The sequence below is a fragment of the Columba livia genome, chromosome 7, assembly GCF_036013475.1.
Source record: "Columba livia isolate bColLiv1 breed racing homer chromosome 7, bColLiv1.pat.W.v2, whole genome shotgun sequence".
Lineage (NCBI taxonomy): Eukaryota > Metazoa > Chordata > Aves > Columbiformes > Columbidae > Columba > Columba livia.
Window position 1 is genome coordinate 13,237,129 of NC_088608.1, and position 26,484 is coordinate 13,263,612.

Below are 26,484 nucleotides of genomic sequence, written 5' to 3' on the forward strand. Positions count from 1 at the left end.
ATGCAAGTCTCTTGAGCCAATATAGCTGAGCTGCTAATTGTGAGCTTTGTCGAGTTCATTATTCATATAGCAAGGAAAGCTTATTCAGTTTTGTTAGACACATTTTACAATCCGCCTCAGAGGGGCTTGACCTAGATAAGCTTGTAATGTGAACTTCACTGTTGTTGATCCTATAGGTTAATTAAGGACTTAACCTTTAGGACTCAACTAAAACCAAACCTAAGCGAGTTGCATTCCTCCAGAAGCAGACATTCATTTGCTGTATGCACAATGTGCACTCAAAAATTGACTTCATCCATGGATGTTCAAGAGGAATCTTTGTTAGCAAAGTATTACAGCTCCAAGTGCCCCATTAGGTGCTTAGGCTTTTGATATAGGTGATACAGCTCCAATGACAAGTTCCATAAGCCAAGAGGCTCCCAGTCTCTGCTTCAAAACCATCCTGTCAAGTTGGCTTTGTAATACCAATTACACTGTACAAAGAGGAATATTTCCAGAATTGGTTACCCATTCTGACTGCCCATACAAGGTAACAATGAAGGAATTTAACTTGACAAGAATGAAGATTACAGCACCTTTTATTTAGTACAGTTTCCCCAATCCAATGAGTTGCCTGACAAGTTGAACTAGTTATGGAAGACAATGAGTTTGCAATAAGTCCCTGTGAAACCTCAGACCAACAGAGGTTCTGATATCTAACACATCTTTTTTCAAAGTTCAGAAGTGGAATGCACAAGAGCAATCTAGTACATGTTAAAAAGTGGTTTTTTCAACCTCAAATTACAATACTAAGTACTGAACAGTATTCACTACTACTTCACCTCAAAAAGAAACAGCATTTGTTAATTTAGTGCTGTAACATGCTTCATTGAACAATCGCATCAAGTATTCCTTTCACCAAGTAGCTGTGTTTCAAGCATCCAGTTAACAAGCAAGATATAGTCACTACTTTGAGCCTCGCTACTCTTCCAGATAACCATAATTCATTGAGAGACTCCACAACTGGAAGAGACGGTTACTTTCCACAGTGCCAGAAGTGTTGTGTTTTGGGTTTTTTTCTGTATCTGCACCAGAAAGCTCCATTCAGTCAGCTGACAACAGGATCTGCTCAGTACTGGCTTTTGTTCCATTCCTAGGCTGGTTTTGTTGATCAGTACATGACCACCATTGCATAAACGACAACAAAACCCAACATGCATCTCCATGTGCTAGGTTGCTGTGCATCAGAAACAGTGCATATAAAATTGACAGTGAGTAACAGACATGGTAACTGCTTAACTTAATTTGCTTTTTGACACCATACAACTCACTAGCCAGCTAATCATTGAGAGGTAGCATGTATGCCTCACCTATTACTAGTCATGATTGTGTGACGTGACCCATTCTTACTCAAAGTTTTCATTTTCAGCAAGACGAAGAGACAGTTGCAGATGCTCCCACTTTACCAATGTGGTCACAATTGTTCCAACAGAAACAAAACCAATTAAATCAACACTTTGATGTTCACTACTCCAGTACCAGGGAGGGGAAGGATCATGTATGTAGAGTGAGTAGAACTGAGTCTAGCCACAATACATGGAAGAATCCCAGGACAGAATTTCAAGGACATGGTGAAGATATTATTCCTTTCGAATAAAGGCATACAGTCATTTTCTCACCCCATACCACTAATTTAAGGATGAGAAGACAGACCAGTGGGGAACACATCTAACCAGTAATTAAATATCAATTTTCGCATTGCCAAAATAAGCCTGAAGTGAGTCCATAGGATTGATTCATGAATGCTGTATTGACTAAATTGAATATGGAAGAAAGTTTGGTTTGAGTTGACTCTCAAGTGTCAGTTGCTATTTCTTACATAGTGTGGGGAGGAAGCCAGCAGATTTCAGTGTAAGAAATATCAGTGACAACTAATAGAAGATGGAGACCCAAACCCTCAACCAGATGTCATCTAGTTTTCTGCAGTTTGCAACATTAAGGAGGGCAGCAACAGTGGAAAAAACAAAAACCATCAAAAAACAAAACAAAAACCACCACCACCACAACCCAACTGTCTGAACCTGAACAGCTGTGCTTGTTAAGGCCAGTAGAGGTTCAAGAGAAACATATATTCAGAGAAACATTAGCATAAACTAGGAAGTTAATATGAAAGTACTTTGTATAACCAAGCAGAAGGATTGTAGTTCTGAAACTGTTTCTAGTTTTGAAAGACACTGGGAATACTGAGCCCATTTCAGTTTGAGCAGGCATAGGTTTTGTTGGATACCAGAACTGGTTTCAGAGTTCTGTTTTCACATTTTGAAGGTGTGATATGCAAAACAAAATGTAAGGGAGCCAATACAGTGTTCCTTTAATGAGTTCAGCCCTATATCCTTAGTGGTGTCTCATCCATGCCACCTGCAGATATTTACAGTTCCCAAGCATCACAGTAAGCAACATCTTTCTTTAAAGCTTTTCTTGTTTTTGCCACTTTTCTTGCCATTCTTGTCTTTGTTTTCTGACATTTTCTTTGCTCTGATTTCTCTCATTAAATCAAAGAATACCTAGGAGGGAAAAATAAAGAAAGATTAAACAAGAACTGCCACCAGGAAGCAGGTACAAACTACCGTGTTCAGCAGCAAATAAAGATGTAGAACCACACTGTACCTACCACAGCAGAAATAAGTCTAGACACAGATCGCAGTGACAAAAATCAATATTAGAATTAGGTAGCATGTCGAGCAGGAGCAAGAAGTAGCACAAACTCACCTGCTACCAAATCATTCAACAGCCCCATTTTAAGAGCTTTTTATTGAATATCAGTCTTGCACAAAAGCAGCATTCAGAGTTCAGAACATTTGTCTGTGCCTAGCAAACATTTCCAGGCAAATCACCCTTGTTAACCATGCAAAGTATTTAGTATAGTCCTTTCCAGGTAGTTACAAGCACTCTCTGCTGGGTGATATTCTGCCTGTTTTATAATTTAAAAGCTGCAGTATTCAAGTGACAATGTTGATGGTGTCAGGCACAGAAAATTCTCAGACTATGTTGTAAAAGAGACTCCGATAAAGTCATTACTCTCTTTTCTCCAAAATTCGAGCTGATTTCACTCCATACACCTGATATCTAGCTACATACCACTTCAGATGCAACAGCTGTTTTACTGTAGAGAGTTATTGGGAAAAATTATTTTTAGTATTACAGAACAAGAACTTAATGTCACTCTATAGAGCTAGGCTTTTTTTATGGGGATCTACATAGGCCTTTGATATTTGGAAACAATATCATGCTACTGATCAGAAATAGTTTATCATTCAAAATTCTTATTCTTTTGCAGGGATGTCAAACTCATTTTCATCTGGGGCCACATCAGCCTTGCAGTTGCCTTCAAAGGGCCAAATGTAAAATTAGGACTGTATAAATGTAACTACAGCCCTGTGCTAGTGTCAATGCACAATCATCACAATGGCTGATAACTTGTCTTGATATACAAAAACCAGTTCTTATATAGCAGATAACCAGCATGTCACACAAGCTAGCTAGAGAAGATCTATAAGAGCAAGTCCAGAACAACAGGCTAGCACACTCCAGACACACAGTTACATTGCTGCTAATCTCAGCTGATCAGAAAGATAGTCTGAGTATACAGCAGGCTACACATTTTCTAGTCACACAAGACAGCTCATAGGCAAAAGCAAGTCTAGGTATTCGTGTTTTACTATATCATCCAGTTTATATATTTGATAGTCTGACTTTCTAGTAAAATTCCACAAGTCAGAATAGTTCTTCACCTAATCTAAATTATGCTATGTAATTTATAACCAAAAGGTCTCCATTCAAGAGTTTCATATGCATTGCTTTAACCAAGAATGAGAGTAATAGAGTTCTGACAAGGTAACTTATGCACCAACAGCATTTCCATTAGTAAACTAATACAGACCAGAAGAACAGAAATCTGTCTACAAGAACCTGGAGTACAGCTAGCTGCAAATATCCTGTGGTCAAAGAGAAAACTGCTTATAATTTGTAATCTTTAAACAAATGCAGATTTCTAAGCCACACCTTTTGAGTCCTTAGGGAGACCAACAGTAATTTCAGACAGTCTTCTGTAGATTGGTGAAATAAAAAGGCACCTTCTTCTTCAAGTAAACCCCTACTACACACAGAATGAATTGGGGGCTCGAAACTCATTTTTCCCTATGAGAAAACACTCCATAGTCATAACTCATCTCTCTTCCACAATAACCCACCACCTTCACTGTTAACGCAAGAAGCCAGCAGCAGAAACATGCTGACAATGGACTGTCTAGACCAGCATGGACTAGTCAGAACAGGACAGGGACATAGCAAGAGGAGTTCTTTTCACAACTCAAAGCAGTCTTGGAAGAAAACAAGAATGAAATCTTTAACACTAGCCACACCACATGCAGCTTTGTAGGGAAGGAGGGGAAAAAGAACTGTCTATCACTTGCTGTTTATTGCTGTTATATTAATAGAGCACAACCTATAAACAAAATAACGTGCTCCAGGGAATCCGTAAACCCATTTACCTAAAGTACTATTGGAAAGCTATTGGTTCAGGTACAAACAGTTAAGACAAAAGCATTAACTTGTACCAGGTCTCTTGCTCCTCTAAGCTAGGTATTTGCTTAAGAGTACACTTTCCAGTAAGTTAATTATTTTTTGACACTCTAGGCTTTCATAAGCCCAATGGCAGATTTACTTTTGTCCCAGTAAGAGTCAAGAATTAGTCATTCAGGTACTGAACACATAGTAACTATCTAATTGTGCAGATGCCATTTGTCTTACCTTATCTACATTTGCTCTGGTTTTGGCAGAGGTTTCTACGTACTGCACACCCCACTCCTCTGCCTTACTTCTCGCCTCTTCTACAGGCACTTGTCTGCGCTCTTCCAAGTCAGATTTGTTTCCCACTACTAGTAAAGGGATTTTATCCTCTTCAGCCTTCACACGCAGGATCTGTTCCCTAATGCATCAGGTATTCAAAATAAAGATATCTGTGTTAGTAGTAGCAACAAAAACCTGCAGCCTTATCAGGAGTGGATCCAGTGGTCTACAGATTAGTGTTTACAACAGTACTTAACAGTACATTTCCCAACAGTTGAGCACACACTTAAAAGCCATCCCAAGTTTAACATACTAATGCTATGGGCTTTACACTAAAAAAAGCCTCACACTTCCAGGAATGCAGTTTTATCATTTTGTTAGCAAATTCACTACCCAGGCTCTAATAAAGAAGAACGGTATGGCAGAAGAGCAACTCACAACTAGCATTCACATCTGAATGATGAAAATAGCACAGTACCAGGTTTGCAAAGTTTCACCTCAGCATTCAGTCACCACCTTCCATTTCCAGTCTACATCCCACCTTGATATAGGTCTGGGCAATACTGAGGCTTTGCCAAGGCAGTAGGTTGGAAACAGCTTAAGTAGCTGGCAGAGATCATTCTTAGTGGCTACCTACATGAAGAAAGTTAGTATACTAAACAGTGCTGAACTAAAATGCTAGCAACCTTCCTCCTTCAAAGACTCCACGAACCACCAGCGTTAACCTAACTATCCTTTGTCATTCTAAAAGCACCTAACAGCATCTGGGAAATGAGACAGTGATGCTGCATGCCAGTCTCAAAGTCTGTGCTATTACTGTAGTAAAACAGGGGTTGAAATCAGACTGACACATGCTGCTGTCCATCTAGGACTCTGGAATAAATATACCAGTCTACAAGTATTTTTAGATTGCTTCATTTTGTTAGGAACGAGAGCCCAACTAGGCATGAGCATGATGCTACATCCCCTCACCCCACTCAGCTGCCACACTACTTCAGACACCTGCCCTTTCCATCCACGAAATAACTAAATGTACGTAGAGTACATGAGAAGCTAAAATAGCGTTAACACTGAAGCAGACAAGCTGCTGTTACATTGAACTATACCTTCACAGATTTTCAGATTACAGAGGCACTGAAAGCAAACAAATGCATAGCATCTGCAGAAGAGCTATTATAGTATTTTGAGACAAGCCCATAGTTCATTTAGTATTCAACTCTTTTGTAGTTTAAGAATTCTGGAAATCAGAGGATCAATAATACCAATCTGCAGTTTAGCCTGTGACGCTGGCAACTCATACTGACCATTCCCCCTTCCTTCCTGGGGAAGTGTTTTCCAAGGAACAGGTTCTTGCATGTCAGCCTAAACATTTCCTTTAATTTTGTAATTTGTTTACTTCTGAACCATTGAAAAGTAGGAGATTCTGCATCTCAAAGCTTTTAGGTCCTCTTGCTCATCTTTAAGGGCTAGCATTGCTTTTTCACTGTTTTGTTGTGCTGGAGTCTTGAACCAACACATTGTTAACCCAGTTACACCAGTCTGACAAAAAACACAAACTGCCAAGATAAATACTCCTACTCCTTTTAATCCAAAACCTTGGGTTTAACCTTATATTTCACTTAGGCACACAAGTCAAAACGCAAGCTGGGTGCTTCCAAGTGTTTTAATTTCTTCCTTTTTTTTTTTTTTTTGAACGGTATCCAGCTTTTTCCTCCATCTCATACTAGGAACAGTCCAAGCACCCCGCTTTGCAATCCTACAACAGTTCAACTGTTTTAGCTCCTTTAAATGCTATGGTTAGAGCAAACTGAGTAGAACAGCTCTGTTTGTGGGCACCATGACCATCAGCCTTCTGAAGCTTAGCAAAGTCACAGAAATATTTGACACAAGAACAATATTTTATACCTCTTAAAAAAATGATGCAGTCTCTTACTACAGTTGGAACACTGTAATACATCAAGAACCTGGACCAAAGTCTTAGAGTGCAAGAGGAGTTTGCCACAGGTTTAAGAAAACCCTAGAAATAGGTCTCTACCTTACTTGGCATCAGCACTTGCACTTCCAATTAATCTCTGTTACAATTGTACCACTGAAGCAAAGTAAACATAAGCCAGACTGATAAAAGAGCTTTTATTCTGGCAAAAAAAAGGAATCCCTAACACTTTCCCTATGGTTTGGCAAGTTTTACTACAAGTTGTACAGCTGTCCTAGGGATTCTCTGGATTACTTTCTACAAAGGAGAGACAGCTATTATCAAATAGAAGTTAGAACACTTGCCCTGAAGAACCTGGCTACACGAGTTCCGAGACCAGAACAATGGATTAAACCCCTTGTTTTTCTTTTACACTACATAAGCAGTTTCTGTGCTCCATCTGGTGCTGATTTTTACATTAGAACTGATAATCCCAAAAACAAAATAACCTGAAGCATTTACTACTACTGTGTGTGTCTTTCTAGGAATATATCTGCCTATAATAGTACTGCTTAGCTGCCAACCCTTGTTTGGCACCAATCCATACCTGAGAGTGGAGGCTAATCCTCTCTTTCCTTAGAGCACCTGCTTCTAGCAGTAAGCAATACAGTGTCTGAAACCTGGCCAAAAGGCAGACCTCATTCCAGAAGTACTGCTCTAAGATAATTAAACTTCACATCCACGAAGACTGAAAACTGGCTTGAATATGTTTGTTTTCGGAGTCCAAGTATCTGCTACTTGCCTCAAGTCGCTCCTGGCATAATGTACTCATAAGTTGAAGGCATGAAGACAACTAGAGCGAGAGGCTGGATATCATGGTTTAAGTTACCAATTGCTGAGAGCAAAATGGCTGGGTTACCATTTTGTCAATGAAAGTGGCAGTGGACACAAAAGCTACAGCTCTTTCCCTTAAGAAGAGTTGTCAAGGCAACACAGGAAGCAGATATTTCCCCCTGCCTGGGAGAGAAACTACTTACCGAAACTCTGCTGTTGCTGTAAAGGATTCATGCTCTGTTATTGAGAAGACTAGAAGAAAACCTTCCCCGCTGCGGAAATAGTTATCTCTGATAGCTGCATAATCCTCCTGTCCTGCTGTGTCCAGGATGTCGATCTGAACTTCTTCACCATCCAGAACTACTTTCTTTCTGTAGCTGTCAGCCTTGGTAGGTTCATAGTCTTCTACAAACTGAAGACAGGGATTAGTGTTTCGACTTATTGTCAAATGGTCTCAGTATTTGAACAAATCCATTCTCTTTCACTTATATTTAAATTCCTGAAAACCTTCTCATAATTCAGTGAGCTAAAAAGTTCCACCACTTTTTTTTTTTAGTTTTACTATTAAAAGGAAGTTATTTAAGCACTTAATACATCAAAGAGTCAGTCTGCCTAGCGAAAAGAAACAGCCTTGCTACATGAAACACTGTTCTGCAATTTCAGCACAATTTAAGGGACAGAGTATAATGCCACCAGGTGCTGGTAGTTTATCTAGATTTCCCACTTCAAGAAAAAACATTTGAGTGTACTTCAGGTACAGCTATCTGAAGCTTCAACAGGTATAGATGACAGCATCGAGCTGCTGAATATGAAAACCTGCTCCATAATTGCACAGGCACATACTTTAGACCATTCAATATTGATCAGACCCGCAAAGCCACTGTCAGTTCAACTCCTAGTTCTGTGCTGACAGCACATGTCCAACACAGGCTCCTTAACTTTCCACCTCCTTTCTCTCAGCCTCATAGTAGAACAAAAGGCTGGACCATGAGCCTGGTTAACCTGACTGGCCTATGCCACCTGCTCAGACATTCACATCATTACAGTATCTGTGGATAGTCTATAGATAAATACTAACTTCTGAACTACATGATCATGTATTGCTTCACCTACTCGTCTGGATTGTCTGATCTAGCTTCCTGTACACCAGTGAGGAAGAATTCATGCTACGAACATGCCCCCATCATCCAGCTCAGAATGAAGCAGAATGCTTACTTCCATCTTCAACCTGAACTGGCCTAAAATGAAACCGCAACAAAAGTAAAGTTAAATGCCAACCAGTAACAGCCTCTCAACACCCAGATAAGCACATTCACATCCTACATATCTTTTGAAGACTGTTCTTTTACTAATAAGCTTTAATGTTGTCACCCTTAGGGTACACTTCACAGATTCCCACATTCCTCTCCTCCCAGTCACGTCATCAGGTCTTTTGCTACTTACAATTAGTTTCCCTGTCCCACTAAAAAAGGTTTAGTAACCTGCACCTGTTGGTGCTTTAGAGAAGCTGAACCAAAAGCTACTTACCTCATCATACATAAATTGAAGAGTGAGTGCAGATTTGCCCACACCTCCACTGCCAACCATTATTACTTTATGGAGGGCCAAGGAACTCAGGTTCTTGCTCTTGCTGGCAGCCATTGTCCTGCTTGCCACAGATGAAGTGCCAGGCAACCAATGAGATCTGCAGAAAAAAGAAACAGTCACCATCCATGACACTGGTGACACCATGACAGGCATGCAGGCAAAGCCTCTCACCAGTGCTGAAAGATCAGATTAAAGCCCTGCCCCACAAGGCTGAAGAATGGGCCATTTCAATGCACTGGCAAGCAAACCGTGTCACTGATGTCTAAAGCACGAGTAGGAATGAGGCATTAGAACCAATGCCTTCTATTTGTGACAACAGTACCATTAATAAACATGCTAAAGTTTTCTCAAAGCAGCTACAGTTGAACAAGCTGTTCTTATTTGTAAATCCATCCTACATGACTTATCTAGAGCAGTTTCTAAAGAAAAAAAGACACACTCTCAAACAACATGAAATTAACTAGTTTTTATTGTTCTTGTGATAAGCCTTTAAACCTTTCTAAAATATCTCTCTAATGTTGATGCAGCTTAGTTTCAACCTGGAAACAGAGCTATACCTTAGATCTGCTTATATGCAGAAAGACAACTTTTGATCTCCTCTCTACGTAGGCTAAGAAAAAAGCTGAGATACATAGTAAATTCTGGCAAGAACAAGCTGCAAAAGCTTCCAGCAGAAAGTCTTATGACATGGCATTAGCATTTATTTTATGTTCTTCCTGCCTTTTGATACTGCAAATCTAATTTGCTTTGGGAAAAAAAAATCCTGCTTTACTGCAAGAAATTATCAGTTCCTATTCTTCCCCTAATGTTGCGAAGTCATAAAAGAGTAAGTGTCAATAAACAACTACTAGTTAGCAAGCCTTTGTTTGTGTGTCATGTAAATCAAGTAATTATATGCTAGAGGCCTCTTAAAAAATACTGCTTTTTTAAGAGTAGCTGGACACAGTAGTTGTGACAGAAACACCAACATCAGCTGCCACACTCCGATTACCACAGATCAGCAGCTCTAAGAACAGCGCACCGGGGACTAAAGCAGAAGTAACCGATACAATAAGATGTGTCAACACCCAGCATTCCTACACTGCTGAGAAAACAACAACAAAACAAAAACACCACAAAAAAAACCAAAACACCACCACCACAAACAAAACACAAAACAAACAACACACACAAAAAACCCCAAAACACCAAAATAGATATGTACTCAAAGACACATGATAGCTAAAGGGAGATGCTAGGATAACACCACTTGTGTCCTCACAAGGGCCAGAGCTGTTAATGGACAGGCAGAGTTCTGCAAGAACAGCAGAGGGCTCAGGAAACACCACTGTGAAAGGTGGCTCTACCAGCCTTGATTTATAGCAGCACTCATTATTCCAGAAGCACAGAAGCAACAGGCCTACCAGGAATCTCAAATTTGCATGGACATGATTACTCCAGAAAGATATGGAACTGCCACACCTCAAGTTCTACTGGACAGAAATACAAGGCCTACAGTAGAAGTTATAGAGCACTGTATTGGGAAAAACTTCAGGATAACTAGCTGCCCTCACAAAATTAACTAGGGACTAAGGGACTGTCAATCTAAAAACACACCATAGCATTATTTAGCCTGGAAAAGATATTCAGACGTTGTCCAGTCCAAACCTCTCCCTTAAAGCAGTTTGCTCCAAGCAATCCAGTTTATGTGCCCCGCATTTTGAGGTTGACATTTCCATATCCATGCCCAGTCTGGGCAGCCTGCCCTGGGGTACACAGACTGAAATTTTTCCCCATTGTCACAACCTGATGTTTTGAAAAGCAAACAACCAAACTAAGTTGACACTGACAACTGCATACAAGAACAAACATGCCAACAATTAAGAAGCGCCCTCAGGACAGCCTTTTCAAACATCTGAGCAGTAGTATTTTTCCATTAAAATTATTTCACTCACACCTGCTTGCTACAAACACTTGGTACAGTAATGCAAATTAATCACCTTTAAGCATTCTTTCTGGGATAAACACTGGTAACTGATGACAGATATTTTCCTCCGTTAACCTTCTATATTATAAATCAGCTCCCTCATCCAGGACACTCCTTAGTACAGGAACGGGATGTGGTAACTCCTACTTCTCAGAGATTCTCCCTGTACACCACACACATTTGTGTTGGGGACACTGAATTCAGCCATTACCCCAGAGATTCTACACCAGGAGAGGACTGCAAGATTGATTTTTAGTTCTTTAGTCAGAGAGGCAAGAGGGGAAGAGAACAGAGCTCCTTGCCAGGGGAGTGTGAAAAGACACTAACAGCCTCTGAACTCCAAAAGTTGTTGCTGAAAGGCTTTCTTTGCTGATTGTTCACAAGCTCTACAAATGATAAACTAGAATTCAGCTTGCTGGGGAATAGAAACCCAAAGCATAAGAGCTACAGACTGACTACACAATGAGACAGCTTAGGGACCTTAAGTGTTCCAATAACAACACAGCTTGCTCTTAAGTTGTAGAGAAGTTTATTTTGTCCTAGTTCAAGAGCACTTTGGCTTTGATAACAGTAGATAAGCTGCTTTCTGAGGAAGCCAAGTGACCCTCAGCAACTTTTGAGTATAATTATGATTGGTTTTAACCTCTGAATATTCTTTTAACAAGCATCATAAGGCTGTTCTGCTTTGTGTTACCTAACGCAAAACTTTCAAGGTAAACATTTTGCTGGCAACACAAACTTAGTGCTACTGCCTACAAGATTGCGCTAAGTTCACTGTGCTATGCAACTGCAATAAAAAGATTTACTAACAGCCAAGAGAGACAATAGCAACTTTCTCCCTCCTGTCAATACAGATACCACATCTTTACCTGGTCATATTACAGGAATAGCTGCCTTTCAGGTAGAACACTGACCACCTTGACTCAGTATGAGCTCATCGCAGAGGTAAGTGGAGAGAATATTTAGATCCGTCTTTCTTGCTCCAACCTCAACACCAGCCACTAAAAACTACAAGGTCAGCCTTCATACACAGTATTACATGACTCATAACCAAAACACAACATTAAACAAAAACCATCCAACAGCACACAAACTTACAAACTGATTGCATCTGAAGCAGGCCCAGCTCTTAATGGCCAAGGTACTTGACTTTCCCTGTAGAGCTGTTACAAGTACCACTTGAATCTTCTACCACAGGGGTGTCAAACTCATTTTGACCAGGGGACACATCAGCCTCACGGTTGCTTTCAAAGGTCCAAATGTAATTTTAGGACTGTAGAAATATAACTATATATAAATATGTGACTACTCCTACACTTATACAGTCCTAAAATTACATTCTAGAGTATTCACACTATATGAACCCTCTGAAGGCAGCAGGCACCTCACAACACAACCCCTATGCTGTATGCCCTCAGTGAAATCCCAGAAGCTTCGCACAAGGCACCTCTTCTTTAGTGGCAACAGAGGGAGCACAGCCCACTCCAGCCCCAGCATGCAAGGCTGAGGCAGCACGGCACAGGATTGACACAGGCAGTATCAGTGCAGAAGAACCAATGTTTACAAAACATGCTCATAGCATATCACTGGTTCAGAAAAGGGCACAGTTATATTTTAATAGGAACACTCTAATAAAAACAAGAGAAATTATTGGGGCTAAGTGTTTACTTGCATTTCCACCTCCGCAGCCCAAGAAACCGTTTACACACTGTGATTCAAAGCTCACATTTCATAGTTCCTTGAGGTTAAAAAGAAAATAAAAAAAAAAAAAATCATAGAACACAAGTGGAAGCTCTGTCCTCAGTCATTTCTGAGTAGGCAAGGAGTTTTCACCCCATTCTGTAGATTAAGTATCCTTGAGGCAGTCAAGACACTGACATTAACTCATCTGTTCCTTACAGAAAAGGAAGTCTTGGGAAATCAACCATCTCATTAAAAAAAAGTAGTGGTGTCTAGAAGAACCTGTGACGACTGCAGTTGCTTTTAAAACACTATTAAATTCTCTTCAGTTTAAGGGAATGGAAACTTAAACAGATGTATTAAGATTCTTGGCCTTAAGAGCCTGCTCTGAATAAGTGCCCAGATAAGTCACTTGATTCTGTGATAAGTATATCTGCCTCTCCCATATTGTTCTTTACTTACTGGAAAGTAAACTGTACCAAAACAACAAGATTTACCATCCTCTGTATGGAAATGATCCAGTCAATGGCAATCAGTCAATCCATTTAATTTGTCATTCTACCCTCAGGTTTAATGACACCATGTTGAACATTGTGTGGTGTCAAACTGCCAAAAAAAAAAAATCTTTCAGAAGGGTTTTTTGAAGTTTCTTCCAGATACCGTTCATTCAGTTTTAAAATAAAGTGCTAGAGAAAGCCCAGGTCAGAGCACAAACCTTTCTAAGCAGCCTTTCATCTTTCAGAAATTAGAAAATTATTAGCTTCATCTGCTTTAAAAGATATGGATTGAACTATTGACTACTCTTTTTTTTAATAACAGGTTATACAAAACCATACACACAACAGGAGCTTTGACTAGTGAAAGATCACAATCATTTAGGTCAGAAAAGAACTTTAAGATCATCAAGTTCAGTAGTTAATGCTCTTCAAACCAAGAAACAAAGGTTACACCGGAGAGAAGATGGCCACACGAAGCACAAAGATCTACAAATCAAACCGCGGTGGTTACTGAAAAGCCGTTTTGATTTAGACTCCTGAAGATCTGCACTCAGCCACAGAACTAATCCAATCATGCCACCCTCAATATAAGAAATATGACCCCTAAACTCACCAGCTATTTGACTTCCCTTGTTTTACCTGTCTAGATTATAACTTCTCCAGGTTAACCACGGCCTCCTGCCGTAGAGAAATCTGCACAGTGTTGTGTCATTCTTAGCTGGGTCCTTGAAACAGAGCACTTCAAGCCATTTGTTTATAAACAGCTCCATAAACTCTAAATTTAAGCATCAATTTTCTAGTTTCTCCACCTGCTCCTCAGCCTAAACAGTTAAACTGTTCAGAATATTATTAACAGGATTAGTTTACTTAATGCCACAATTCAGATACTATTACTGAATAACTACACATTTCAAACTAGATTGCACTCTTACATCCCTTTTTACCTCACCTGCATTAAGAGTCCACAGTTGTACAATCTCTTAAAGGAAAGAGCACTTGTCACTTTACAAGGAACACATTTTGCTACAGCTCATGCAAATACACAGAAAAAAACACTTTAGAAACTTCATTAAGTCTTCCCATTTTCCAATAAATACTCTGTTACTATAATTTTTTTTTTAAAGAGACTCCTCCAAAGGCTTTAATTGGAATTGCTTATAGTTCTTCCAAATCAGTTTGAGATTTAAAACTGAAATAAAGCTGTAAGCTCAAAAATAGCTGAGATCAGCCCTTGTTCTTTCACTGTGCAGCTGATATCTTTGGACATTTCTTTTCATTGCTATCCTGCCACTGAAAGCAGCCATTCTTTGGATGTTAAAATGGGATTCTAGAAACCTTTAGCCAAACAGCTTGACAGAGAAGCTTTGTTAAACCTTCCAGATACCTACTTCTAAAGGAAAATCTGTGTATTCAACTTAAAGATTAAAATATGATGTCATGAACAGCAAGCACAGAAAGGATAAGGTTTTGCAACAGTATTTCAGTGATCCCCACTTATCAGAATACAAATTAGAGGCTTTGAGGTGTTTGGTTCTATGATATGCCCACAAGAATGCAGTCACAAATTCCCTGGATCACAAAACTAATTAACAATCTCACTGAGCTATGAACAGTAAGAGCTCCTCTGCTGTTCTGAGGTTATCCAGAAAATATTTAAGTACTGAAATTCCATTAGCTTTCAATGGACTGTAAATGCTCCAACTGGTATTTCAAATATATTTAAAAAAAAGAGTTCATTTGAGATTAAGTAGCATATTTAATGCTACTGAATTTTAGGATGTGCAGGCTAAAAATAAAAATGACAGTATCTTCTTTTGCTGTTCTAATACCTTACCTCTTGGCATGTCTCCAGTTACTTTTTTTTCCTTCCAGCTAAACAGAGATTATTATGTGTTTAGCAGAAAATTCCTGCTTGGGATATCCTTGTATCCTTCCCCAGGTACAATTTCTCAGTTGTGACTAAAGATTTTTCTGGACCATGCTGGATCAGATCAGGCAATGATCAATAAGAAGTAGTTATCAATCCCACCCAAAAACCAGAATTATATCTACACTTAGAGATGCTGCCTGTCAGAGCTACACGCACACTAGAAGTAAGGCATTGACAAGTAAATTCAAAATGTTGCAGCATCTTAAGGTTAAACCAGAATCTAAAGCTAGACCACGATTATTTCCTACCTCTTATAAAGCTGGGGAAAGGACAAGCACAGGTTGAAGAACAGTTTTAGTTCAGGAATTGTATTTTATCAAATTAATGTGTTAGCTTCCAAAAGAAGAAATACTACAGCCTGTATGATGAACTTATAATGCAGGAGAGTCTTTAAGACTTGCTCATCTGGAGCAGACCATATGCAGTATAAAAGCAGTATTTTTAATTTACTTGTGATCAGGAGTCTTCCCTACATGCATGAGGAAGCAAGCATTCCACACTAGGACCCAGAAATCACACTAAAATATTCTAATACTATCAACAGCATCAGACATCCAGCCACTGGACGTCAAGCAGTTAAAATTAAGAATTCCTACTAGATCCTAAGATTTAATACTATACCTTACTTTTCACTATTCCACACATTGCATGCAAAGCCATCTTCAGCTCTCCTCTTGGGTTAAAACTGTCTCATAAGATCAAGTGATCTTTAGAAGTGTGGACTTACTATACAAAGACCTCCAGTACTTTTCTGACACATGCAGTTATATAGAATAAGACCATGAAGAACAGGAGACTCCCAGATGCATTGCTACTGACTCAAGCAACCTACAAAGTCTGGCACTGTTCTTTGCAAGAGGTTATAGCTAGACTTGGACAACCTCAACTTTTAAGCCGATCTTCAGATTTGGGTCACCAGAGCAGTGATCTATTTTAACTATGAAATACCTGTATATATGCAGCACATTGTCCCTCTACCATCCTTGCCAAGCACAGCCCAACTTTGCTTATGAGTTTGAAGAGATACATCATTATAGCTTCAAAAGCAAATCTGACAGCTGCAGACTTCTTAAATAAATGCCCTCTCATGATTCAGTAGAGGACAATTCTAGATTATTCATTACAAATGAATATATAAAATCTTACATGTCAGCAGTAATTTCAAGGTAATATCCTTGCTTTGAATAATCTTGATGTCCAAGGAAAACTGGAACTAAATCCTATCCAAGCCTGCAGCAAGGCTGCATATTTGAACACAGCCTTCAAAGATTTAATCACAGGAAGGACTCAGTCTGGTCAGTTTGAACATCAGAAGAGTAGCAGTCTAATGCAATCCCTCACACTGAAGTCACATCTTATACTGAACTGAAATACAGACAAATGGAAACACACCCCTGTTCCTGAGGAACTTATATATTTGGAGGTTTTTTTTAGAATTCCCTCAAAGTGCAAGAAAAATAGCTGAGTAACTTGTCTCTGATCAGTACCTAAGCAAAGAGAAAGGACTGCCCTTAAATAGTACTTCTATCTATGTTTGACTAAATAAGGTTGCAAAGGTCATCATATAAAGCTAACAGTCTTAACAGCCAGGTAATGACGGTATCAAGAGATTACACAAACATCCCACCACAGTGCTGTTCTGCAATACTGCACTCACATGCAGTCCATAAAACTTAACAAGACATCTTAACTAGAGCTTGAATACAGACAGGAGAATCTAAGCTTTATTTCTGCTGCTTCATTTTAGTCTTGGGTCATCTTTACACAGATCTGTATAAAATGCCTACTTCATTACAATTGTTCTACTCTTTGTCACAGACACAGAGTGTTTACGTAGGCATCTCTCTTTCCCAGCTTGATAAAGCAGTGCCTGTTCTCCCCCTTAGTTTTTATAAATACAAAGACCATTCAACCAAAGGGAGGAATCATGGAAGGCAGCATTAAAGAGACTGTTAGAATAAGAGGACAGAGTTACACAAAGGCCTTTCCAATTTACTACCAAGCTAAGACTATGCTATGACACCAAGTCAATTCCTGCTTAAAGAAAACATACAAACAGCTCATCTCAAAGCTGAACCCAATAAGTGGAAATGCAGCTACTTGGTTGTGCATTTGTACAACTGCAATCTGCTCATCACCTGCATAAGTGGTTCTAAGTGGACAGATGACACTACTTCAAGTATGTTTGTCCTAAATTCATGTATACGGAATACATACAAAGCATTGCAAATACCTGCAAGAACAAAAGCTAATGGTTGTCTCCACTGCTGTTCCACTTTATCTGCTGAACCATACTATTCACAAGGTGAATTCCCCTAGGATATGATGCATTTAAATAGTCTACAGAGTACTGTACCCCTACAGTCATTAGGTGAGTCATCACTACCCAGACTTCCTCATGGAGGAAGGAGATAAACTGGCAGTTTCCCCTACAGGATTCCTTATAGATCCAAATGGGGAACAGAAAAAGCAGAGTCAATGTAATGGTGGGAAAACTGCCAATACTCCAGCATGCATCTACTTCCCAGGAAGAGTACCATAAAAATCTGTGTTAACAAGTCAACTGTGATATTGCTCAGTTTGCATTCAGGCTGCTACAACGTCAGAAAATGCAACTCATTATTCTACCAAGGCACACAGACCTAATATGATACTGTGCCCCTGTGTCTTCAGGAGATAATCACTATTTGGAAGCTTGAATTTCTGTCCTGGATGCAGCATCAGCTCCAGTGAGACTAACCAACACATGAGGAAGAGATGACAGCAACAAGGCAGAGAGATCTAGAAATACCTCTCCTGTTAAGTACCTGAGCAGTTCGGTCCCTGCAACACTGCTGATGAGAACAGTCATCCTTTAAGAGCAGTAAGGGACTTGCACAACAGGCATCTTGGATGATTGGCTGCCACACTTCAGAAGCTATGCAGCAAATGAGGTCATGTTCAGTAGGTTTCTTACCTGTTCTGGTCTTCAAAGGCTTCTGACATGATTTTCTACAGATGTTGTGCACCTTTGATATTAACAGCATGGTAGAATTGCAGGTTTAAGGTCATACCTGTCCTCTTAGATTCTAATAGCAGCCTTGCATCTGATTGCTCCATTTGGCGCAACCCACCAGCTCTGCCATGTTACTGTAGCATTCTGTCACACAGGTGTCTGTCCCATGTCAGTGATGAACTAGTTAAGTGCAAAAGACACTGTCTCCCTTCCCTAACTTAGCAGCATCACTTTTCTTCACCAGAAGAGGCAGTGGGTGCATCAGGCTCACATGCATTACACACCCCCATGATGGGGGCATGCAGCACCACCTTAAAGTGAAGTATCTCCTGAGAGGTGAGGTCCCAGTCCACCACAGTTACCCTAAACTCTTACACAAAAGGTTTAGTATTTAGATAAGGGTAGTTACAGGTCAATGCAATACTGTTATTAATACTTAAATTGTCTTGCTGTTTCACAGATGGCACACAGAAGCATCATAGCTATGGCAGGGCAGGAGAGAATAAGAAACCACCATCCCACAGACACTATGATCTTGAGGGTCTTTTCCAACCAAAATGATTCTATGACTCCATGACTTTACACATTACTCAGTGCTGAGCAACTAGCAGATTGAAATGTAGAGTATATTCTCCTTGGTGCTACATGCAACAAGATAGTGTTACCTGAAGTCATAAGAAACCAGTGCCATTAGAGTTGAAAACACTTATTTAGGAAGACACCCCACCAGACCTCCCCAAATACTTTAAAGAAGCCTCTGGTTCTGGTGTTAATGCCCAGAAGATGCACTGCAGACAGACTATAGAAGAAAACGATCTACCGCACTGCTCTTATCCGAGCAAGAACTTACTAGGAAACCTGACAGAAATCTTCTACAAGCACAAAGACTGAGTTAATACCATTAATCAGTATTACTCTGCTAAGAGAGTGTCACTGCAGTGGTAACCATCTAGTTGCCTAATTACTCAGAGTGAATTATGACACTGTTTCTCACACTTGTCATTCAGGCTCATACCAAAAAATCACACTCAGGCAGAGCTGTACAACACCCTCAATTCCATTAAGTTGTAAAGTGTGTTTCAACTATGCTTTCTTTGAAAGCTCTTCCTTGCAGGAAGATGCTCATCTTCAATACACAGCATATACCAAGTCCACCAGACCACCACTAAGAGATAATGACATGCTTCAAATGGTTAAACTAATACAAATTTTTAAATCAGATCTCTGGGAGCATAACACATACAACAGACAAGTCAAGTATATCATCTTACACAGTGTCTTAAGTGGCAAGCTAGACTTCAATATAACCCAAGATTCAAATCCTACATCAGTACGACATGGTTTCAGTTCTTACTTCAGTGGACAACCTGCAGCTGTATAATCCACAGGGAAGTTGCCACTAAAATTGATCCAGCATATCTCAGATACCAGTTCAGCCATAAACATGATACAGAGTTGCAGGATTTAATTCTTCAGTTGTCACAAAAATCTTACCCAGCCAAGTTTCCTCCCCTCATCCTCCCAACCTGATCCTTGAGCTATCAGAGATAGTCCATCAGTATTGCAAAGATGGCACATCACACTGCAAAGACAGGCACAAGCCACCACCACTGCTGCTTCAGCAGGTGGATCATGCTGTCTTCAGTTTCCCCAGTGAAGCAGATGCCTGGAATAAATGAGAAGCCAAATCACTACTTCATTTGGATTAGTTACTACCAGCAGAAGCAACTGTCTCTGCCCATACAATTTCACTCCTCGCTCCTAAACTAAAGTTACTGTTTTATGTTCACATCCCCATTTGGGGAAATGTTGGCCACTGTTTTGCTCACATTCGATGGAGGCGAGTAATATACCCTTACTCTGAGCTTACTCTTAATCATGAAGTCACACCTCCCCAGAGATACTGTGGAATCATCTGTAGCCTCTGAAAGTATTATACTTCAACTATTTTAAGCACTTAAGGGTTCACAGATGCACATCATGAGTCACTGAGCTCCCTCAATCAGGCACACCACACAAGTGCCAAGCACTGAACCTTTTCCCCATCTTTCAATCAATGCATTTGCATCACACAAAACAACAATAGCAATTATCTGAAGTGCTAAATGTCACTAGTTATCCATAATGCAGCCGCTATGTTAAGTTGCTTTTAAACAGATTTCTTCACTCCAGTTTCCCAGACCAGAAAGAGTGAATACCACACCAAGGTATTCAGTACACATGAGCAGCTACCTCTCTACTGGACTAAGAACAGATGTTTTAAAAAACAAAAAGGCATGTAGTGTCCCAGTCTACTGTATTCACATACTTTATCCCAAAGCCAAAAGCAGAACTTATTCCAGTTTCTATTTAAAGGCAGATTACACCAGTAAAGGGGTCACATGCAATTTCAATACATCTACTCTAAGTGTAAAGTTAATAAAACTAAAAAGCTGTAGAGAATTTCTACATGGGAGAAGTGTTATCCTTGGTCTCCCTCACAGAGAATGCTCTCTGCCTACCACTGTAAAACTGTTTACAGCCAAAATGGTGCTCTACAACCACGGAGCCTCCAGAGTGCTGTAGAGCTTGTTGATTCTATGACAACTCTGGTTTCGGGTGGCAGACTTAACTCAGAACCACTTGACTTCAACACAGAAATTAGGACACATTTACTTCAGGACACTTCCCTTTATGACCATGCAAGTGACGAGTCACATGAAGATGCAGAATATAAACTACACATTTATCCTTGTGCTCTCTTTCAAGAGATTTCCTCTCTCCACAGAGCACATTACCAGAATAATTAAAAAACTACTATTCTGATACACAGCCATTTCATCTCCTAGTTTCCATGCTTTTCTTGGGAAATCAGCACAACAGGATGCTTCTGAACCCTAATGTGTGCAGCACAGGGAACAAAAAGCAGATATTAGGGCTCTCTGTGTAGCTGCAGGGACCATATCCCAGCTCATCCCTGATCCCAGCGAGGTTAGCTCTCACGGTTAGAATGCTGCTGTGGATGGCTACAGGCCCCTTAGGACAGACAGACCCAAAGGCAAAGCAGGAGAGTTGCCTTTCCCATGAAAAAAAGCAGGAGCGCACAAAGTTCTGCACAGGGATGGATGATGAGCCAGTTTATGGGTCAGGATTGGTGCAGTCAGGAGGAGGGCTGGATGGGACAGTCTCCAGATGCATCTTCCAGCCTCAGCAACTCTACTATTCCAACCTATGCCCCAGCTGTGGAATTGCTACAAATCTTATTTATGGTGAGTCTTTGGAAGTGGAAGGCCTATTTGACAACAAGTATTACAACAGAGCTTAAAAAACTTACAGCAAGTCCTTCATTACTAACACTGAATTAGAAACCTTAACTAATATTTACTTACAAAAGTATAATAGGAGGCAGGGTCACCACATGATAGCTACTATAAGACAACAGTTGTGAATACTTAAGGAAAGTGAGTAGGACAAGATCACTGCTTGATCTCTGTTTTACAAACTAAATTAAGATAAACATGTACAGTATCACCAGTCAGCCTACTTATGTCTAGGAATTTTTTGAATTGGTTTCCTTCCATTATAGTTTCAGAATACATTAACCCCTAAAGCCTACTTTGATTTTAGTTTACCTTGTAAGACAAACTTAAAGGTAAATTCTCAATGAGCTTGCAGAATTCTTTAAAAATTAAATTGCTTCCTAAAATGTTTTGAAAATGAGAGAGAGTAGAATGAGAAATACCACTAGTTTCAAGCACACATTCCTGTCTCTGAAAGACCATTTCCTTAAGTGGCTTAGCTAGTCTATTTTATGATACAGCAGATAAAACCAGAAGGCTGCCATAAAAGTCAGTCAATAAGACTTCTTGGTGACTACATTAATGAGAATTCCTTACCTACCCAAAATGGGATCTCAACATAAGCCAAGAACACTAAATAGCAGAAGAGTATCATCCCAGGGAGGAATTTCTTACTGCAGCAGCAACTTAGCAGAAAGGCTGTATCAGACATCACTACATAGTTTAGAATTAGCTCCTTCCAATCAGGGAGCAGCTTTCCCAATTAGCAAAACCACCTCTTTTCTGGAAAGCTCAGGCAACTGGCATGTAGCTTGATCTAAAATACTTAACTCGTTAAATACCTGCTTTAGAGTGGTGCCCAAGACAGTGCCCCACTGAGCAGGGTAGCACTAACCAACTACCCGACTAACTAAACCAACTCTTTAAAAAGAAAAACACACCATCACACACACCAAAAAACAAACATACAACACACACTTCAGTGTTCCGCAACATGGAGCCCAGAGTTTAGGTAGCTCCCACAATTAAACATTTAATGTGCTTTGTCATGTTTTAATTATCAGCCTGTAAATACAATACTCTATAATAATCTTATCTGTTAGGTAGGATTTTTGTTTTAACCTGTGACTTAAGCCACCAATATGCAAAAAAAAACTGTCATCAATATTAAATCTAAATGGGAAACATTATCTAACATAGCCATCTACAGGAACAAAACCATGGCCAAAACTGGGGCTAAATCTAGGTCTCCAGTACTCTTCCAAAGAATGATATTTTTCACTACAGGTAAAGATACAAACAGAAAGAACTAGAAACCAGAGAAATCACAACACCTGCTTAACTGAGCATGTTCTCAGCTTTCCAGTTCTATGCTTTGATTTCAGATTAGTTCTGCCACATGCCAAGTTTAAGAAGAACATTAAAAACTCCAGTTTCATTGCACTTTTAGTTGTCCAAAATATTTCATACTAATCACATCAACTGACAGCAACACTAATTCACAAAGTAACAGTTGACAGGATTAAGGCTTTAACAAATGCTTATAATGCCAGGACTGATTTTTCAGTCTTTTGACTTGTGATCCTGCAAAAATTCCTAGTAAGGCCTGCACTTCCATTAAGTCTCATATTCCTGTAATCAACCACTATTTGCTCCTTTTTCAAGCGCTTTGGCAAACATTAGGACAGCTGTGGGATCAAGATCCCATATCACGCAGTTGAAAGTGACTGCTCTAAGCAAGCGCTTGGTCACCGTGAAGTTCCAAGTAACTACTTGCACAGTGGTATAAATAACATTTTCACATTACATGACTTCATGATTCTCATTTTGACAGGTTTTGAAAAACACATTTGCACACCTCAAGCACAAGAGACAAAACAGATCCTCTAATATTACTATTAAAGCATTTGGAAGAACACTAAGAGACAAAGCATGAGTTTCATAGACTTATCTTACTTAAATGACAGGGTGACTTGATATTCCTGAGGCAGACATGGATAAAAGTTGCTTAGTCCTGTTTAATGGGCTAAGAGGCACTATCAACAACATGATTGCTCTTTGGCAGCTATTAACAAGTACTTCTAAAATATTGGCTCCATAACCTCTTATCAAGAGGCAGGTATCAATTTGTCATAGGACACAAGCCACAAAATTGATTATTACTAGTAGGAGACTGAAACAGCTAAGATTGCTGACCTTGCCGCTTCGCACGATAGCAGGTAACAAGCAATGGAACCTTACCACCTCCGCTTGAGAGTGGTGCAGAATAGTTTCCAGAGAGTGGGAGGTAGATGGTGGATAACAAGAACGCCTAAAGAACTGAAGGTTTTTATCAGCAGGATAGTACTTCCAAATCAAGACAGAGTTTGAGAATACAGTTGCTATCTAACCCAGCTGATAATTAGGATCAGCACCTTTCACACGTCAATCACATAAAGTTGCTTTGAAATTAGGCTCACAGGGTGCAAAAAGCAGCAAGGGCACAACCCCCCTATTCATCTACTTCTGTTGCCTCCCCAGCCACCGTCTTTCACTCAAAACCCTAGAGGCCACTACTCCCATCCCAAGCTGGTTGCTCCATGCACAAGACACCTACTGACCTTATGCACTGTTTGTATTGATACCACTATGCACTTGCATTCCCACAAGTGCTTACTGCCTGCACAGCTGTCATGAGAAACAGGCTCCTTCAGTATCTCTGATAAGAGAGGCCATTAATTCAGATGATTCATCATGTAATAGAAAGCAGTTCATTTAATCAGTCACATGGAGCCTGAATCTAGTTAATAAGAAATTATCAAGTTAAAGTACCCACTCCATGAAGAGCAAACAGTTTATAAAGCAATAGACAAATTCCCAAATGATATCAGGGTTTGTTCTCCTATTTCACTCAGCCACTTCTCTGTTCACAGGACAGTTCTGTTGCTCGTGAAGCCTGGTGACCAATACTTCCCAGAGAAGCAAGCCATTTTATCCAGCATTTGGTCAAAAACCAACGGGTTAACGGGTTAAGTTGCAGCTGAAAAAATGTAAAGCTTGAAAAAGGCATTAGATCACAGAATCTACACATCATCCAGGATTTCAGTGTACTCATACAAATTGTCGAGGCAGCGTCCCATCAGTACTGCCTTGATCAAAATGTCTTAACTACTCTTCTATCCAGATATCCAGTACCACTGTACTGACAATTAGAGACAAGTTTGAGAGTTTTAAAGGGTGACCGAGAAAGAGTATTGTCTGGTCAAATTAAGATTGCAGTTAAGAGTTTTTGTAAAGCATTCCAGCTAAGTCTCTAAACTACACATTCCTCTGCAGTATATACATAACACCAGCGAAAATAGGTCAGCTTCACTTTTCTTCAGCCTTCAGAATCAAGTTGGCCTATTCCAAAAGATGTGTACAACAAACAATTCACTACTATAAACTGAATATAGCAAACTTATCTACAGGATTAATCCAAAAGCTTCTCTAGCCCTTAAAAATAACATTTAATACAGAAAGTAAATGCAAAAACTTTTACCATGGTTGATCTAAACTAATCATAAGCAAAAACCTAAGTTCAGTATACGGGTGCCAGAAGTTATTAAAGCAGCAGATAAAACTTTTAATAAGTCTGCTATAAGTGAATGAGCTATAAAAATGCTATTGCCAAATAAGATTGAGCTGTTGCTATCAAATTCTCTACAATAAGGTTATTTTCAGCCTTCAAGCAAATCACTGGCAAGAACCACAAGTCTGGTTCCAGTTGTTAATTCCTTCTCTCAGCTCTGATAACCTCAGTTGGGGTAGTGGGGTGAAAAGGGGGGAGTTTAAGGCATCTAAAAAACCACTGCTTTTCCTGAAAAGCATGGTAGTGAGGATGCCCTTGAACAGGCTGGCACTCCCATCCCCCTCACAAAAGAAACAAGAATCTCAGAACTATAGAAGTAATGTTTGAACAGTTCAACAAACAAAAAAGCTATCCAGATTGCAAGGCTTAAGCTTTGAAGAAGGCTGGTCCTAGTGCTGATATGGTCTCCCTGCTCCTTTTCTCTTATAAAAATACCCTGAGGTAGTCAAGACGAAGTCTCCTGTTCAAGGATCAGAACTGATTCAACAGGACTCCAGCAGAAAAATCGAGTCTGGCCTCCACTCGCTGTTTGGGAAGCATGACTGGACTGCTTTGGCTCACCTCTCACCCTGCCCTTCTCCAGGTAAGGTCATGCTCAGGCACCACCTTTCTCCTCCTACAAGATCTACACCAGTAAGGCTGCAGGGAGAAGAAAGAGCAGCACAGAGAGAACCTGCCCAGAAAAAAACAAGATCCCTGAGAAACTTCTGGTTCAGCTGAGACCAACAGCATTTCAAACCTTCTGTTTATCCGGCACAGATAAAGCATTTTCACTGATTCCAGAGCAGCCCGCACAGAAGTCGCCAGAGAAACTAACACTCAAGGCCACCTTCTCCTCGCCCTTTCCCTCCCCCGAGTTTCACTTGTATTTAGAAGTCACAACAACCACCCAGCCCCGATGCCTCCCACTCAGCCCCAACGCCGCGGGGACACCACACAAGTGCCCAAACCCACGAGAGAGCGGCTGCAGAGCAGCCGAACCTCTCCCCCGGCTCCCTCGCAGGCCCCAGGGGCACAGGCTCCACACGAGGCACTGTCCACCCTCCTCAACCACCTCCCCGAAACCTCCCGACAGCCCAAGAGTCACGTCCCGGGGCAGGAGAAGCCGCGGGGCTGCCCCCGCCCCACACACCCGGGAGGAAAGGGGCTGCCAAGCGCCCCCGGGCGACACCTCCCCTTCCTCCCCACAGAAAGAGGCGGGGATGGGAACAAGGGGGCTCAGCCACATCCCCCAGTGCCAGCCGGCACAGCCCCACTGAGGCCGCGGCCGGGACCTGGCGGCTCCCGACTCCCCTTGCTAAAGGAGCAGGGCCGGGACAGCCGAGCTCCCCGCAACCCGGAAGAGGGTCCGGGGGGTCGCTCCGAGGT

General features: G+C 40.5%; 1 protein-coding gene across 6 annotated transcripts in view; it reads right to left on the reverse strand.

Annotated features, from left to right (window-relative positions):
- Positions 1 to 560: 560 nt before the first annotated feature.
- The window catches only part of RALB (RAS like proto-oncogene B), a 48,302-nt gene continuing 22,378 nt past the window's right edge, over positions 561 to 26,484 (reverse strand). For 2 of the 6 annotated variants that reach the window (XM_065070628.1, XM_065070627.1), the window contains exons 2-6: positions 19,723 to 19,894; positions 9,101 to 9,257; positions 7,777 to 7,985; positions 4,789 to 4,966; positions 561 to 2,543 (exon numbers count right to left, since the gene is read on the reverse strand). In XM_065070628.1, the coding sequence (XP_064926700.1) occupies positions 2,424 to 2,543; positions 4,789 to 4,966; positions 7,777 to 7,985; positions 9,101 to 9,257; positions 19,723 to 19,745 (687 nt within the window). In that variant the 5' untranslated portion in view covers positions 19,746 to 19,894 and the 3' untranslated portion in view covers positions 561 to 2,423. Of the gene's footprint in view, positions 2,544 to 4,788; positions 4,967 to 7,776; positions 7,986 to 9,100; positions 9,258 to 13,303; positions 13,408 to 19,722; positions 19,895 to 25,677; positions 25,785 to 26,484 lie in introns of those variants that run through there. The other 4 variants (XM_005512338.3, XM_005512339.3, XM_065070626.1 and 1 more) reach the window with 3 other exon arrangements.